This window comes from Solanum verrucosum, unplaced genomic scaffold (assembly GCF_900185275.1).
Source record: "Solanum verrucosum unplaced genomic scaffold, falcon-dt-bn FXZP01000115.1, whole genome shotgun sequence".
NCBI classification, from domain to species: Eukaryota; Viridiplantae; Streptophyta; class Magnoliopsida; order Solanales; family Solanaceae; genus Solanum; species Solanum verrucosum.
In genome coordinates this window covers 120049-138604 of record NW_026020680.1, presented here as the reverse complement: position 1 = coordinate 138604, position 18556 = coordinate 120049, and the positions used below count along the sequence as shown (strand labels likewise).

The following is an 18556-nucleotide window of genomic DNA, read 5'->3' as shown; positions in this document are numbered from 1 at the left end:
AAAAAAAAACAAGGAAAAATACATTCAATACCTAATAAATTAACTTAACACTTCAACTAATCAAAATCTGGAACGTGGAGTCGACTTGTTCGAATAATTTCAGAATATATTTTATATTTTCCCCTTTAAACAACTTTTATTTTAAACACCACTTGACAATATATTATTCAATATAATTCGTAATAATATTTCCCCTTCACTAAAGGAATAGCTATTTTTCAAGAAAAGTATACTTCTTTTCTTTCATATTAGTTGATTATTTTTATTTCTATACGTATATTAAGAAATTATGAATAAGAAGATAATTTTTTACTAATTTACTCCTTAAAAAAGTTCTTGAAAATTTTATAAACACATGTGAACACTTTCAAAAGAATTTAATGTAAGGATAATATAGGAAAATTTAATTAATTTAATTTAGTAAGATGAACAACTAATACGAGATAACTATTTTTAGTAAGATGATCAACTAATGTTGGATGATAAAGAGTACTTTTTTCCACACTTGATTTATGTAACATATACTTTAATCCATCATAAAACCTTTTAAATTTGGAGAAACAAGCTAATTACACAAACATTCTTATCATATATACTAATTCTATAATTTGAAATAACTACATTTTGTTTTTTTATTTTATAATTTCATATCAAATTTCAAGTTAGATACATGCGAATCACACTAGATACAAACTATATATATGTATCTAGTGTGATTCACATATATTTAGGATATCAGATACACGAGTGAAATATGAGAATGATGAGTAAGATGTGATGGAGGCGAGCGAGGTTTGTCTATATTTAAATACATGTAAATCTACTTAGATACAGTGTATTTAGAACAAAACACATAATTTTAACGTCATATATCCCGAGATAGATGTATTTGAATGCACCAAAATCTAGTAAAATTTATAATATTGCAAATTAGCGTGTATCTAAATAATTAACTCCCAAATTAGTGAAAATTATGTAAGTTAATCTTTAAAATTTCGTGTGAACATAAACATTTAAAAATATTGAAGTATATTCTCTTTTGAGGTCGGAGTTTCTCGAAAATAACTTCTTTTGCGTCATCTCTAAGAAAAAGTAAGATATGTGTTTCAAAAATATGTCACTGGAATAATAACAAAACACAAAATACATTATGATATTTTGTAAATCCCAAAGATTAGTATCATAGGAGTTTTTTTTTTCTTTTTCACTTATAAAAGTTGGTCACATTGCTGCAACAACCCATCATTTCTCGTTCCCAAAACAAAACAAACAAAACAAATCATGTTGTGAAGTTTCTGAAAAATTGCAAGAGTAAAAATTCGGCTGAATTTTGGTCAACGCAAAGAAATTATAAACAGCACACAATAGTTGTCCAATTAAAATTTAATTGGACAACTATTGATTTTCTGACCCAATAAATAATTGAATCCCAATTACATTCTCATCAATTCAATTACCATGATATGCCGGAAAATTTATCAGGGTAAGCTCCGGAATTCCGCCCTCCGGCAGACCATTTTCAGGTGGTTTCAGCCTTCCGTTGAAACTCCGGTGACGCCTGTTACTTCTACTGTATGTAGTGGCAAGAGAATTCAGTCTCAACTTCACTTTCTTAGAAACTATACGACGCCGTTTTGCTCATATACTAAGGTGACAGTTTTTCTTCTTTGTATAAAATTTTATTATACTATTGTTTGTTTTTCCAAAATAATTTAGGGCAACTTGCATGATGTGTTTGTGTAGTACTTTTTGTTGATCTTGTCAAGCTGAATATTCAAAGGGGAATCTTTTAGGCCTGCTTTTTGTTCCTTTTTCCCTTATCCCTCATATGTTGGATATGGGAATATCATGATTCTGGGTTATTTGGAATCAGTGTCACTATAGCTATGTTGCTCGGACTCTTCACAAATGTTGCTGCACTATGTGTTGGATTCTCAAAAAAATAAAAAATAAATACTACTTTTGAAGGATCCGACACTGGTAGACAGCTTGGAAGAGTCCAAACAGCATATCATATTAGTTTCTAAAGTTGGTGTTTCTTTTTATACAGTGGTGTTAATATTGAAGGATCATTAGTAGTTTAGTACTAGCATTTCACCAAAGTTGATCAGATTATGGAATTTGTTCATAATTTTTAAAGGTAGCTCGCGTGTTTTCTTTGTGCAACATGTTCCGTCTGTTTTGCTTGAGTTCTTGTAAAACTTATCAGAAGTTCTCGATGCAGGTTTCTTGCAATATGTTTTGAGAAGTTATTTTCTCTGTAGGTTAGCAAAATCTGGCTATTCTATTGTTTTTACCTATTGTTTATGCCAATATTTTTTGCAGTCAAATGCTTCATTTACTCTAAGAGGGTGTGGTTTTTCAACTCAAGCTGCGTTGGATATTCCTGTTGGTGGGATAATTGATATACCTCTGGCGCAAACTGGTGAAGGCATTGCGGAATGTGAACTTATCAAATGGTTTGTTCAGGAGGTTAGTGGATGTTTCTTGTAAATATATAGGTTATTTCACGCCATACTTTTTCTCCTTTGGTTAATGATTTTTTAGCTATGTGCCTATGCTAGACGCCCAACTGATTGACTTGTGTTAGACGCCCAACTGATTGACTTGTTTTAAAACTTCAACTTGATGTGAGGTGCATTAGCTTTTTTCTCTGGCTTGGAGGAACTTCAAGTCAATTATTCTTTGAAGTACAATTTACATGCATCTCTTTGCCCATATTCATACAGCAAACTGCAATTAAGGTTTTGCTCCTCATGATTTTGGTCGTTTACCCAATCTTCTCTTGTTAGAAGCTATCAATCAAATACACTCATTGTTTTCATTTGTTACTTGGTTGTACGAGTATGCTGGATTCTTGTCTAAAATAGCCATTAAAGGCTCTCCCCCTTTTTTCATCTATAATTTGGTGGGATGAGTTAGGTTTCATAATCCTCTATTTGCTTTATCGTTCAGGATTCTAACAGCATAGAATTGCAGCAGTAAAAGCCATCTGTTTCGTATGCAAAACAAGACTTGGGAATACCTGATTCTTTCCCTTCCTCTGTCTCTTGGTTTTTTTCTGTTCTACCATCACCTTTTGCTGGATTGCTGACTTTGCACTCATTGGTTTATAATTTACTTGTAATAACTAATACCATATAGTATATGAAGCATTTCACCAATTCATTATGGTACTTCTTTTTTTTTTTGGCAGGGAGACCAGGTCGAAGAATTCCAACCTCTTTGTGAAGTTCAGAGTGACAAGGCAACGATTGAAATAACAAGTCGTTACAAGGGGAAAATTTGTCAAATTCTTCATGTTCCTGGTAGCATCGTAAAGGTACAACACCACAGTCATAGTGTATTGACCACACTGTAATTCTTCTGGTGTCTGATTTTTGTCTTATGGATTTGTTTATTTGACTGCACCTCAATGATGACATCAGTTTGTAGTTGGAGATACAATATGAGATATTGAAGTGAGAATTTCACGACCCCATTCCGTTTATTTTACTGTAAAAGAGGGAAAAAATAACTTTTTTCCTGTTTAAAGATACTCTCAAACTTATGAGCAAAAGACACGGAGAGGACTCACTTTTCAAAATATGAGGCCATATTGAAAACTAGCTTTAGTATGGTGTACTTTGGAACTATGCTTGTAAGAAAAACTACGCAAACATATTGTTCACAAGGAGAAACCAGTGCTCCTTTATACCTTAGGGTTCGATTTCTCTCCTTCAATTATTTTGATTTTATGGACTGCCTCATCAATATGTAGTATATCATGATTCATGTATATCTGTAGAAGTTTCAAGGATGTTTAAGAACTAGATCATCCTCTCTACCAAATTTTGTAGGTTGGAGAAACACTTTTGAAGATCGGCGTTGATGAAATTCTTGATCCTACTGAGACTTCTGATGCTTTAGAAAAGATGACATCGCTGGAATCTGATTTCAGTGGCACAAGTGACATCAGCTCTGTGCCTGAAGAAACCAAGATGGGTGGAGTGTTATCTACACCTGCTGTCCGCAACCTTGTAAAGCAGTATGGTTTGGACATAAATGATGTTCCTGCAACTGGGAAAGGTGGAAGGATACTTAAAGAGGACGTGATAAATTATGCAATGCAAAAAGGACTAATTAATGGAGCACCAGCATGTGCACAACAAAAACTTTCAGAGGTTTCACCTCTCATTGGAGGGGGATATGAAGATAAGACGCTTCAGCTAAGGTTAGTTACTACATAAGGAGAACTCAAATTCACTTGCTCACTATACTGTTTCGTTATGTTACTGGAGACTTCTGACTGCAGATGGGCCGTGATTTTCATTAGTGGGAGAATTCTTTGAACAAAATTTTGTTGATAGGAAGCATGTTCTTTGAACAAGTTTTTCAAGTGTGTGTTGCAAATTTGATAATTATATTACCACAATATAGAACCAAATTATAGAAAAAGAAAAAAAAAAAGAACCAAAATTATAGCCTAAAAAAGCATATGTGACTGCTTGTTTGTCCCTCTGTCTCTAGATTCAACTAACTTCGATGGTGCAGTAGGAGTTCCAGATGAGTTGGCTATAGATTTATATCAGTTTCCGAGTAATTCATACTAGAGAACATTTTCCCAGTGTGTTGAAAGCATCTCACAACTCTTCTCTTATTTCTTAAGATGCTTAAATATATTTCTAACATTGCAAGTGGTGTCCATCAATTTGAAATGCATCAACAATTTGTGGTGGCAAATTTAGATGCATATTCTTTATAAGGAAGGTGTTCTATTTTTTTATAATCATGTATTTCTGTCTTTATCTTACAGGGGGTATCAGCGTGCCATGGTTAAGTCAATGACATTAGCTGCAAGAATTCCACATTTTCATTATGTCGAAGAGATAAATTGTGATGCACTTGTGGATCTCAAAACATCATTCAAGAATGAGACTTCTGATCCGGAGATCAAGCACACTTTCCTTCCTGTCCTCATAAAATCACTTTCGATGGCTTTAACTACACATCCCATGCTAAATAGTCGCTTCAGTGAGGAATCCTATGAGGTTATCCTAAAAGGTATATCAAATGTGAAATTCTATTTATCAATTTTAAATGGTACCCTACTCATTAACATAGTAAATATAGCTTGCTTTACATGATTAGTGACCATATTGACAATTATAGATTTTGTGTTATCTGCTGATACAATATTTTCCGTTTCTTCATATGATTAGTGACCATATCGACAGTTATAGATTTTGTGTTTTATACTGATACAGCATTTCCTTTCTTATTTTACACATTCTTCATTCGTATTAATGGTACTGTTTTCTTCCCACAATCTAGGGTCGCACAACATTGGAATAGCAATGGCTACTCCAAATGGTTTGGTTGTACCAAACATAAAAAATGTTCAGTCTCTCTCAATCTTGGAGGTTAGTTGACAGCTGTTACCCCAGTGAATTCAAGTATTGACATTGTTTATTCTGTACTGAAATATGACATTTCTATCTATTGCTTTTCCTCTCATATGATATAGTTACATCTCTACATCGCTCGATATAGTCTATTAAGCACATCTTTTATTTATTAAATCCTAGTTTGGCTTGACAATTTTAAAACATTATTAAGATGAGAATCTGGCACATGTACACTTGCCTGATGAAGATATTGGAGGCCGAGATTACTAGAAAGAAGTGTAGAAGTTCCTTGGTACTCTGTAGATTCTCGTGTGTGAGTATTACTTTAATATCATATGATGTGGGTACAGCCTTCTCCTTTATGAGAGTCAGAGAGTGTATGTTATTATTGAAAATCAAGAAATATATAGAAGAATGTTTAGTTCGAGCTGAAAAATATAGAGAAATTACGGAGAAACGAATAGAGGATGATTGAAAGGCAGTGGAGCTTGGCTAGTTTATTTATACTTTTTCTTCATGGTGATGGTGCTCGGGCCAGCTCGCACACACCAAGACTATTTCACCAGGTACCAGCTACCTTCCACCAACACAGGTACCAAGTAACTCTACCTGCAAAAGCTTAGCCACCTTGTGCCCACCTCAACAATTCCACCGGCTTAGTTTATTTATACTTTTCTGTATTATCCTTGAGTTGATTTGGTGTTACATGTTAAAAATTGCAACTCCTCTCATTTGAGTGTATGAGTACAAGGACTAGTTCCAGATATGAACTGTCTGATGTTAAGTAAAGAGATAGAATAAAGTTATGATAGGGAGAGGGACTCAGATGTGGGCATTTGGTCCTGGTAAAGATTTTGCTCAGCTCAAAATAGAACAATTTCTAGTTGATAAAGATCATTTTGTAATGAAATGAAAATGATAGTAGAGATGCTTCTCTTTTCTGTGGTGTTGGAAATTGGATTACAGTAGCTAGAAGATGAATCCGTCATCTCTAGTTTTACCAAGTGATGAAAGAGTTTCATATCCCTATTATGTAATGCTTCAGGCATAAAAATATGGAAAAAAGGAGAGGATACACGAAACTGTGCACAAAAGGAATACCTTGATAATTAAATTGCTTCCATCGATATCCCTGTTTATAGTGAAGGAATGACCAGAAATCCTTGGTATAGTACATAGAATGCAGTATTTTGCTTGATCTCTTCCACACTAGCGACCTGTATATACTTCCTGCCATCTGGTTCTTACCATTCTGTTAAAGTAAGGCTAAGAACTTTTTTGAGTTATGTAACTCAGCACTTGGTCTTTTCCCCTTTCTCCTCCCTTTTTCTTTCCCTCTCTGACGTTATTGCTCATCGTGTTTTGCTTGTTCTATTCAATTCAAGTAACTTGTATCCATTTTCTTTGTTTGATTTGTCTTACCATACTGTGAAAGGAGGCTGGGAAAACTTTGACTATGTATTCTCGTAATGGAACTTTCCCCCCTTTCCTAGTGATACTGTTTCCATAGTCCCAGATCAATTCCTCTTATCTTTTATGTGTATATATCTATATACTACTAAATGTATGTTTGTGCTTCCCTTTGAATTGTCAACTGGATATATGCTTTCTAATACAGATAACAAAGGAACTGTCACGGCTACTGAATTGTGCTAAGATAAACAAGCTTAGTTCTGATGATATATCAGGGGGAACTATTACTCTAAGCAATATTGGAGGAATTGGTGGAAAGTTTGGTTCCCCGCTTGTAAATTCACCTGAAGTTGCCATCATAGCAATGGGCCGGATCCAGAAAATTCCACACTTTGCTGAAGATGGGAATGTATGTCCTGCATCAGTCATGACGGTATGTAGTGATTTAAAGACCTTCACGAGGCACCTTTTCACCCATTTCTATAATCAGCAACATGTTGTGCAATGCATCAAAACCAGGGTGAGTTCATTAAACATATTTCAGTATCTCATACAGATGATTTTGTTTTTCAGATAAATATAGGTGCAGATCATAGAGTTCTTGATGGAGCAACTGTTGCAAGGTTCTGTAACGACTGGAAAAAGTTTGTGGAAAAACCAGACCTACTATTGTTGCATACAAGATAAATTCTCGTATCCGAGACTTGATCAGAATTAATTTATTTGTAATCCAAGAACAAAGGCTCATTTTGGCCTTCCTTGTCATTATATTGTGGGTATAAAGATCATTTGAAGCTTATAGGTGTCCTGAAAGAAAGAATCACTAAATCTAATAGATAAAAGGCAGTGTTACCTAGTCTCCTGTTGTACTTGGGGAAGAATCTGTTGTCAGAATGTGACAACAGTTGGAAAAATAGAAGAGAAATATAGTTTACAGAGACTATTTTCTTGATAATAAGCATTAGTTTTGAAAGTAACTTATTGTAACCATCCTATTCTCTATATATTTTCTGTTGCAACTCTTCATTTTAAGCTTTTTGTTTCCATTTGTGGTAGCCAACTTCCTATTCTATAAAAATTGTTACAGACCTGCAAGCATTGTTTTTTTTTTTTTTTGAGAATGGTAAAGTTGTATTCATCAGCAATGAGGGTATGCTGGCAACCAAACAAAAAAAATTCCAAGGCGAAGTAGTCATGATTACAAATAGCCTAGGAAATCTACTAACAGACCTGCAAGCATTGTTAGGGTTCAAGGCTATCAAGTAGTTAAGTTCAGGGAGATAATTAAGATTCCTAATAGCTTAGATGTGCAACTAATAATTCGGGTCAAGTTTAAGGGTCTTTTTAAGTATTTTGCCTATTGTAATCTAAATGCTAGAAGTCATATACTGCACGGTTGGAGCTTCTTTTGGAAGGACAATTTCTTTAGAACAACACATTTCAGAATCTGGGAAGACAAAAAAGTACAATTTGGATCATATAGATGTTCTAGTTTTGGTTGTAGCTACCTTATTGGCATTTGGATTAGCAAATCCCTGATCCAAAGAGTTGTATACTTACCAATATGTACAGGCGAAAACAAATTCAACAAAAATGTCCGCATGTATCGATATTGTATATATGGTGTATTTTATGAATATCTGATCTATATCAATAGTGTATATTATGTGCATGTAATGTATCAATAAATAGCGTGTATTACATATATTTGTAGAAGCTTTAATGGCTAATGAAATCCACGAATCACGATCAACTCAAAATCATCTCTAAGCGGGCTAAAAACTTGATATGAGCTCTTCTCAGTGTTTCAAGTCTTTTAATATATAATTCACTCGAAACAATTCATGTTTGTGGCACATCAAACTTTTAAGTCAAGCTTTGAACATGAAAGGAGGAGGAAGGAACGAAGAAAAAAGCAACGAAGAAATAAGGAAAGGGGAGGAGGATCAGAAAAAAGCCCTTAATGGCTAGAAGTTTAAAAAAGAAAGGGAAAATAGTAGTAGAAAATGCACTGCACTTGAAATTGAAAGTGGTTGAATGACAATTTTATGTAACTAATGATAATTGAGTTATTTTGGGTAAGGAATAATTGAGTTATTTCCTTAAATTCAATAGTCATTACCATTAACAAACAAGTAATTTTAAAATCCGTCTTAAGCTGCATCTAGTTTTAACTGATGTTTAATTATCATTATGGGCTCTCTACTCAATCAGAGATTTTGCTCTTTGGAGTTGTTTTTCTGTTCTAGACCTTTTATCTCAGCACTAGACTCACACCTTTGATGCCTTAATCGACAATGTGATAATTATTGGGGTATAAAATTGATTTAACTCATAAAGGAGAAAGACGAGGAGTTGTTGGTCGTGACGACATCGACAATATAAAGGTTGGAGACAATAACGACCACAATATAGATGGGGATGGGTGGAAAGACAGGGAAATATATGATTTTATGTAAGCAATTTGCGAATTTTAAAATTAATGTCATCATCACTCATCTTAAAGTCATCACTTCTGCCAATAATTAAGTGGTGGATGGTCTAAAATATCCTTAAAATATTGAAATTGGTACAAAAATATCATTCGTTTACCTTTTGACCATAAAATGTCCTTAGGATTAACCTTTATGACCTTAATATGCCCTTTTCACAAACGGACTCATTAATCAATTTAATTAGCAATTTCATATATTATGTGACATTACCTGATTTGTTTAAAACTCAATTTACCCAATTCAAATTTGGATCCACCCAAAAGAAAATAACCAACTCATCCTTTAAGAACCCAATCATCTATATCATATTCTAAAAGGAGAGGAAAAACCTAAACATTCTCCATCTTCTATATTGTTGCAGTCTTGGAACGACATATACCGACTAGTAAGAACTGATGATAATTGACACCCTACTCTGATATTCAAGTAAGAACTGAAGACTTGTTCTTAATAGTCAGAGTATGGTTTTTGTAAATATTGTGTAATGATTGTTTGATTGAATGTATTTCATAAATACTTAAGATTTAATTTTTATAGATTTTTATTGCATTTGGTCTATTGTAGATTTGTAGTATAATATCGTGAGGTTAATGTTGTGTTCACTTTATACATTGTTTTCTAAAGTTAGGGGTTTTATACTGTTTTCTCAAGTTAGGACTTTTCTTGTTTATATGTTTTATACAGATTAGGATTCTTTTTCAGTTTATTTTATGTTTTTAACCTTGTGTATTGATGTCTCCATTTGGTGCATGTGAAGTAGCTTGTGTATGATTATATTGTTCTCAATTTGTGCATTTTTTTAAATTTATTTTCGATGCTTTATTTCATGTGAATAGTTGAGATAAATAATGTTAGTGGTTCTTATAAGTCTACAACTCTACCACTCTTATCTTCAAATGAAGTAATATTAGTCTTTCTACGATTTGTTGTATTTATAACTGACAAGTTCCTTTCCACCTTTTATGTCTGTCATGTGAATAATTTGAAGAATGATATATTTTTTATTTTATTTTGAAGAATCACGTAGAAAATTGATTTAGTATTTAATTATGGAGGCAAGTGGATCCTACCTCCTTAAGTTGTATACATTAAAAAGTTAAATCAAACTTGACAGGAATATGATGTGAATTTGTTGTCATATATTGACATTTGCTCAAAGTTTATTGAGAAATGTTGTTTTAGAGTTGTGAAACAACTGCTAGTAATTGGGCCAGCTGGTAAGTATAATTTGTTTAAGAATGATTCAAGTATTACGACTCTACAATCTATTCTGTCTAGTGAATTTCGTGTTCTTCAATTATTTTGTAGATAAGAGTGAAGTTATTGTTCTTACCCCAAATAATTGTGACCTGAACAAGCCTTACCCTACTATGCCAGTAAGGTAGAACTAATTGTGAATTAGATGAGGATGAGGATTAGGAGGATCAGAATGAATATATTCCTAGTTATTACACTAATGATGAATTGAAAGTCTTTAGAAAAAAAGAGAGCAGAGAAATCAATAACAAGCTAGACATATTCTTAGAACTGGAAAAGGGTATATGCTTAAAAACTTAAAGAAGCTAAACAAATTATGAGCTTTTACTCTAGTAAATTGAGATATGTGTATGATGTTGATTGTCCATTTGAGTGTTTGATACCTGAAGATAAGAAAAAAATAGAGATTCAACATTAAGACATTGAATACAAAACACTCATGTAGGAAATCAACTTTTAAGAACGTAAGAGATACTCAAGAAGCATTAGCACACTACTTCAAGAAAAAACTTTTAAATAATTCAAAGTACAAGGTGAAAGATATGAGACAAGATTTGGATGATAATTTTAATTTGAATATTAGTTACTTCAAGATGAAGAGGGTTAAAAAGCTTGTGTTAGAGAAATTGGAGGATAGCTACATTGATGAATTCTATAAGTTAAGGGCTATGCTCAAGAATTGAGGGACAACAACCATGGTACTGTGTTATCATAAACGTATCTAAAGAGGCTTTGAAACAAGAAAAAAAAAGATTCTTAAGAATGCTTGTGTGCATTCAAGCTTTTTAAAATGGTTTGGAAACGAGGTTTTAGGCCTTTTATAGGGTTGCATGATACTTTTTAAAAAGAAAAATGCAAAGAAATATTATTGATTGAAATGGAACAAGATTCAGTGAAACACTTCTATCCACTTACTTGGACAATGGTGTACAGAGAAACATCTAGAACATAGAAATAATTCATTAAGTTGCTGTGAAATTCTCTAAACTTGGCAAATGGTGAAGGATTAACATTTATGTTTGATATGTAAAGGATAATTATTTGACATTTTTATTATAAGTTTTTTATTTTCAATTAAACTCGAATACAAATAATATTTCGACTTGTTATGATGTTTAGTATGTCGAAACGTAACACCCGATCCAGTCGACAAGCCACAATCACAATGTACATTCTTATAATCATATAATCAAGAGTTGATTCATGGCATACAATTCTTCATTCATACTCATTTACGATTAGTGTGATCAATAATGCAACATTCGCATACATACATGCATTATAATGGAGTAATTACTAACATACATCACACCAACATGAAATCACAACCATCACCTACCTCGAATCCAAGCTTGAATCCCCTAGGCACTTGAATCTTTCCTTTCCGGATTCTTTCTGCTTGTTCTAGGTCTACAAACAATTAATATACGCAAGGATCAACAATCAAATGTCAAATTATTCGGATTATAACAAACACAATAACCCTAGACCAAACCCAAGATCCTAATACCCAATTTAGGGCTTTTTCCACCATTAGTTTCAGATCAAAACCCTCCTCCAATAGTAATTAACCAAGAATCCAAGTTCTACGGATCGAAAAATAGATTAGGGGAGTAAAATCCTTACCTTTAGTGCTAGAAGAGATGGAAAACTTTTAAGAAATAGCCCTGGGTCGTTTCTTAGCTCTCAAGAACGAACTTTTGCAAAAAATAACGTTTTTAGGGGGTTTTACCCTATTTAAGTCGCGACTGTCCCGCTATAGCGGGACCCATCCCGCTACAGCGGGACCCATCCCGCTACGGCGGCATGCACAGAGACAGAATGTTGAAATTTGAATTTCAAGCCCCCATTTCATAACACACCTTAAACCTTTGACATTCAAAAACCACCCGTTCACGCTAAGATCAGTTTCGAGAGTTCTACTTGCCCGAATTCAATTTCGTAAAATCGTACGAGTTCCTTAACGTCTTAGATATCTCCTCATGTGATCAAAATTATAGTTAGATATTTCATTCATTACGAGATTTCCCTAGTATTCACATGACTCAGATTTCGTCCAAATCTGGACTAGGCTAGGAATTTCAAGTTACTATAAAAAAGTTTTTCGGCCCAAAAAATTTTCCCGATGGCTTTTCTATAACGACGGGAACAGGTCGTTACAGAAATCAAATTACGAAATAAATTAGAAAAAGAAATATGGGATAGTTTAGTCATTTAGGGGTTTTATCCAAGGATTGTTAAATCTTGGATTAGTTATCTCTTCATTTCCTTGGGATAAAATAAGACCATTTTTAGTGTATAACTAGGGATGACAATGAGGCGGAACGGTTGTGGGCAGGTTCGGAGCCAGCATGTTCTTAGAGGGTTCATCTGAACCCGTGTGACGAAAAATATTACTACATATACATGGTTACAATTATTTTTTAGATATATATAATAGATCGAACTCCCTTCGACTATTTCGCGTGTTTACTTCTTCAGATTTTAAACCCCTTTATTGAAAATTAGAGCCGTCAATATGGGCTAGGCCTGTTGGGCCGGCCTGGCCTAACCCGTGATTTGATAGGGCTGGCTACGATTTTTGGAGCACATTTAAGAAAAAGGCTTTTTAGCCCGACCTGAATAAACTTGCCAATTTATGGGGCTTGAGAAATATGGATAGGGCCCGCCCGTGGGCCAAATAAAAATTAATTTAATAATAAAAATAAAATAGAGTATTAAAAATAACAAGAGTCTAAACTCAAAATCTGTTTAAAGTTTGAAATATTACAAATACAAATTATGTTTATAAAATATGTACTACATAAAATAAAAATTTCCGAATATTTCTAGGGAATCACTACATAGGCCATAGTCTATGGAATATTGTCATAGTTTTTGTGTTTTATTATGATCATTGGAAAACAATTAGGTTAATATTTCTATTTAGCTATTTATTCTTTTACTTGAAATCACACTTAATAAATATTACAAAGATAATTTTATTTGTACATTTGATTAACAAGTAGTAACACTAACACCTATTGTCTTGTCGATATTTATAATAATATTTTTAAATTATAATTTAATTTTAAAAATCATAAAAAATATACTTTTAAGAAAAGAGGGTTGGTTCGGCAAAGCCCGTAGCCTATGTACTTGCGGGCTGGGCCAACAATTTTCTAGCCTACACAAAAAATTGGCTAGCCGGGCCTGACCCGTCAATTTCAAAGCATGTATAAGTTGGCCCGGATGGGGTGGGTCAGCTCATATTGACAGCTCTAACTATAAGTCACAATATTGACAATTCAAAATATTTAAAAGATATTTGAAAAATTTACGGAAAAAAATAGACTAGTTGGAATCTCAAAATCCGAAAAGTGTCACATAAATTGAAACGAAATGAGTACTTTTATAAATCTATTTATATACTTCTTAGTTCTAAAATAATTAATGCTTAAGTTTAAAGTTGAAAAAAACTAATTAATTCTTATATTAACATGAAATAAATACTTTTTAATATACATGACAATTAAAAAGAAACAAAGTAAGTGAATACTAGTAGACATAGCCATGGAATCCAGAAACAAATTAGAAAGAACAGAGACGAAAGTAAAACTAAGGAACAGACAGAAAGAAAAAATTTATTAGGAATAATATTTGAAAAAAATAGAAATATTATAAAACAATTACTCTACAAAATTGATTAAAAGCCTAATTAGCCAAGGAAGCAAAAAAGATATGAGCTCCTAGAGAGAGGTAAAAATGAATCACAAACATCGGATTACAAAACGTCAAAAGATACGAGCTCCTAGAGAGGTAAAAAAGAATCACAAACATCAGATTACAAAACGTCCTTCTTGTGTGTTATATATGGTGGTAGTGTTTGGCGAAGAACCTCAAATTATTGCCAGTATTTCTCAAATGACTCATTTGGGGGCGACCTATTGAGTAATATGTCATCCAATCCATCAAAATCAAAATTAAAATTAAAATCAAGATGAATTCCTTCAGTTTTCACTTCATTACTCTGATTTTGGTAAATAGTCGTCGAGGCATGATCAGTGGGACACACAGATACCCTTTCTCCCATTAGCACAATATTGTCGTGAGGTGGCGTTGAGTTAGTATTTGATATTTGGCCAATCTCGAGTGGTGTTGAGTTAGTATTTGATGTTGGGCATATCTCAAGCCGTGTTGGGTTAGTATTTGATGTTTGGCCAATCTCAGGTGGTGTTGAGTTGGTATTTGATGTTTGGCCAATCTTGAGTGGTGTTGGGTTAGTAAATGACGTTTGGTCAATCTCAGATGGTGTTGAGTTACTATTTGGTGTTTGGCCTGTCTCGGGTGGTGTTGGGTTAGTATTTGATGTTTGGCCAATCTCGAATGGTGATGAGTTAGTATTTGATGTTTGGTCAATCTCGTAATTGATTCTTATACTATCCAATATTAATGCAGCATGACTATCACATAGATAATTTGAATTCATGGTTGTATCATGTGGCTGATCAGATGTGATTAGGGTTTCATATTGGGCTCGAATTTTCGCTTTAGTGATGGTTGTGGTTCTCCATTATTATGATCAGTTGTGAAGAGATTAGGCCCAATCAAAGAGTTAATCAAGTTCCTTCGTTTTTTTAATTCTATTTTTTTTCTTATAAATTATGCAGGCTGCAATATCCTCGTAGTGCAAGTAACATAAAGTAAAAATAATCTTAGTAGTCTATGTTTTTGTCAACAGTATAAAAAGATTTGCATAGTTAAAATCAACAAACAAATTAAAAGAGAGGGTATACATACATATTCGTCCTCATCTGATGATATTGAGGGGAAGACGAGCTTTCTTGAAATTACATACTCATGCACTATCCATTCTGTGGGGACATCCACTTTGCCACCTATTGAGTTTTTAAAACAGTATTTAAGTGTGGTCTTTTTACCCAACTGATCAGAGCCATCTTGAGCGCATACTATAGTTTTCTTGTTTGTTGATTTTCAATATCCTCTTCCATCTCTTGTAACCCGAGCAATATATTTTTCATTTACATATTTTCGATCTCTCTTCGTGAAGAAGTACATATACTCCCCGTCCATATTAATTTCTGCAATAGTTACACTATTAACTACAACATATGAAAAAATGATGTTATATTAGGTATAAAGTAATATGTATGCCAAACTAAATAAAATCCCTAAATCTCTTTTGGTAAAAGGCTTTAAAATGTCCTTAACCTATTAGAAATGGTTAAAAAATGTCATTCTTCCACCTATTGATTTAAAAACGCCCTTAACGTTTTCTTTAAGTTCAAAAATGCCTTTTAGCTAACATAAATATGACATGAAATTTAACTAAACAAATGGCCAATTTTCATTGGTCAACATAATTATTTTATCAAATTAAAAACCCTCACCCAAACCCGTTTTCAACTGGCGCTTCATGTGTTCCTATTCTTTCTTCTTCCTCCGTTCCTTTCTCTGTTCTTTCTTCATCCTCTATTTTCTTTCTTTAAAAAACAACAGTTTTTACCAAAGTAACTAAGTTGCAGCAATTAACATGACAAAAAAATAGCTAAATTGCAGCATATAGTAAACTGCAGCTTTTAAGCCCAAAAAACAACAACTTTCAACCCAACAAACAACAATTAAAATGAAAGCTTTAAACCAAAAAATAACAGCTAAATGTAGATTGTAAACCCCCCCAAAACATCATTTTAACCCAATAAGTAGCAACTAAAATGCATAGTAATATTAATCATTGATGCCGCAAGGTGGGAATTTACATACAATATTCATTCGCTTCCACATTGTGAAATGATTTTCAATCAATCTTCAATAACTATTACGCGATTAACCTTGACTAAGAAACTGATTTTTTATACATTAAATAGGAAGAAAGAAAACACAAATTAAATAAAAAGGGTAGATGAGGAATAAGGTAAGGGGAAGAAAGAAAGGAGAGAGACAAAAGTTGGGTTAGACTAATTTGAAATGGGTCTGGGTGTTGGGTTTGAAATGGGTTTGGGTGGGATTTTTTATTTGATAAAATAATTATGTTGACCAATGAAAATTGCCCATTTGTTTAGTTAAATTTCATGTCATATTTCTGTTAGCTAAAGGGCATTTTTGAACCTAAAGAAAAACATTAAGGTCATCTTTAAATCAATAGGTGGAAGAAGGGTATTTTTGAATCATTTTCAATAGATTGAGGGAATTTTTTGAACCTTTTCCCATCTCTTTTCCCAGCAAACTGCCAATATCCCCTTTTTGCAGAAAAAAATAATCAAAATGCATTAATCTAATAGTTACCTGAAAGGTGACAAGGGTTACATTTGTAGAGGTCAAATTGATGTATTATTTCGGGTAGGGTATAGTTTTTGGTGACATGACAAACAAGACATTATTGTAGTATCTCTTCATCAGTCGGACAAAACTTGAAACCCGCTGAAATTTGTTGCTTCCATTCTTCTTCTCCAGACATTAGATATGTTTTTTTTTTTACAAATTTTCCCTAGCTAGATAATATTGTTTTATTTTATTTTTAATTTCTTTAGCTTTCTATTTCTTTGATAGTCTATTAGCTGGTTTTCTTTTTATAGGTTGATGGCGAGTAAACACTTGATTTTTAGACTTTCTAATTCTAATATATTTGAGTTCTAAGCTTTACCTTGTTTTACATGGTTTAGGTAATAAATATATTTTAACTATCCCAGTGTGATAAGGGCTATTACCACGGTATACTCACCTGTCTTCCTTATTTTATAAGGGTAAAAAAGTAATTTCATTAACCTTTTGAAATTAGAAAATAATATCTCTAACTTAAAATAAAGTTTAAGTATCAAGCCATTTATTTTAAAGAAAAAAAAAACTCGTGATCTAGAAACCCAAATGAATTTGAAACTAGTTTAAAGTCTAAAAAAATAATTATAATAGGTTGAAGTTTTAAGTTTACTTATCCATATTCATTTAGACCATTTATTTTAAGGAAATGAATTGACGTTTTAAGTAACGAAAACTCATTATCTAGAATTTTTAAATAAATTTGAAACTAGTTTAAAGTCTAAAATAATTATTTTTAGAAATATTTTTTTTAAAAAAAAACAAGAAGGGAGGTTGCTCTCTTATTCTATATTCTATTTTCAAAAAATTAATGTGATTATAGAATAAATTTCAATAGCTAGGCATATTTTATATTTTATAAATTAGATCTTTTATAAATAAAAAAAACAGATTCATGATTATCATTATTGTTATTTTTAAAACCAAGTATAAATCAAATATTTTAGTTTCTTAATATATTATTTCAAGATTTCAGATTTGTTAACAAGTTCAAAAAATACAAACTACATACATATATAAGTCATGCATATAAGGAAGAAGCTCAAGTTACGATACCTGGAAGGTGATAAGAGTTACATTCGTAGGGGTCGACTTGAGGTATTATTCCGGACATAATATAATTTTCGGTGACATGACGAAAAAGATAATATTGTAGTATCTCTTCATTAGAAGGACAAAACTTTAAACCCAGTGGGATTTGTTGCTTCCATTCTTCACCAGGAACCCGTTCTTCTTCTCCCGCCATTATAATCAATACTTTCTAATATATATTATTATATTTTATAATATTTTTATTTAGGTTTCTATTTCTTTGATAGTCTATTAGCTGGTTCTCTTTTTTATAGATTGACGGTGCATTTTTAGACAATTATGTGTTTTACTAGATTTAGACTTCCTAGTTCTAATATATTTGAGTTCTAAACTTTACCTTGTTTTAGATGGTTTAGATAATAAATATCTTTTAACTATCCAGTGTGATTACCACAATAGTAACCAACCCCTAGTCACAATTCTGACCCAAACGGATGGCCCAATTTCCCACTCTCTCCCACAGAAGTGAACCAACTTGTAAGAAGCATCACCGAATACATACTAGCAAGAGAGGTAATAAGCTTAGATCTGCCTAATCAAGTTCAAGGTAGAGCTGCTATCTCTACACAATTAAATTATACACCTAGGATTTACTTT

At 32.7% G+C, this 18556-nt stretch overlaps 1 protein-coding gene and 1 pseudogene across 1 annotated transcript; one reads left to right on the top strand and one right to left on the bottom strand.

Annotated features, from left to right (window-relative positions):
• Positions 1-1267: 1267 nt before the first annotated feature.
• On the top strand, positions 1268-7832 carry LOC125812315 (lipoamide acyltransferase component of branched-chain alpha-keto acid dehydrogenase complex, mitochondrial). Its single transcript, XM_049491827.1, has 8 exons — positions 1268-1650; positions 2326-2472; positions 3197-3322; positions 3840-4213; positions 4796-5043; positions 5314-5402; positions 7006-7233; positions 7374-7832. The coding sequence occupies exons 1-8, from the start codon at positions 1459-1461 to the stop codon at positions 7485-7487; spliced, it is 1518 nt and encodes a 505-aa protein (XP_049347784.1). The 5' UTR covers positions 1268-1458; the 3' UTR covers positions 7488-7832.
• Positions 7833-14435: 6603 nt separating this feature from the next.
• LOC125812240 (NAC domain-containing protein 1-like) lies at positions 14436-18113 on the bottom strand (annotated as a pseudogene).
• Between the last annotated feature and the right edge of the window lie 443 nt (positions 18114-18556).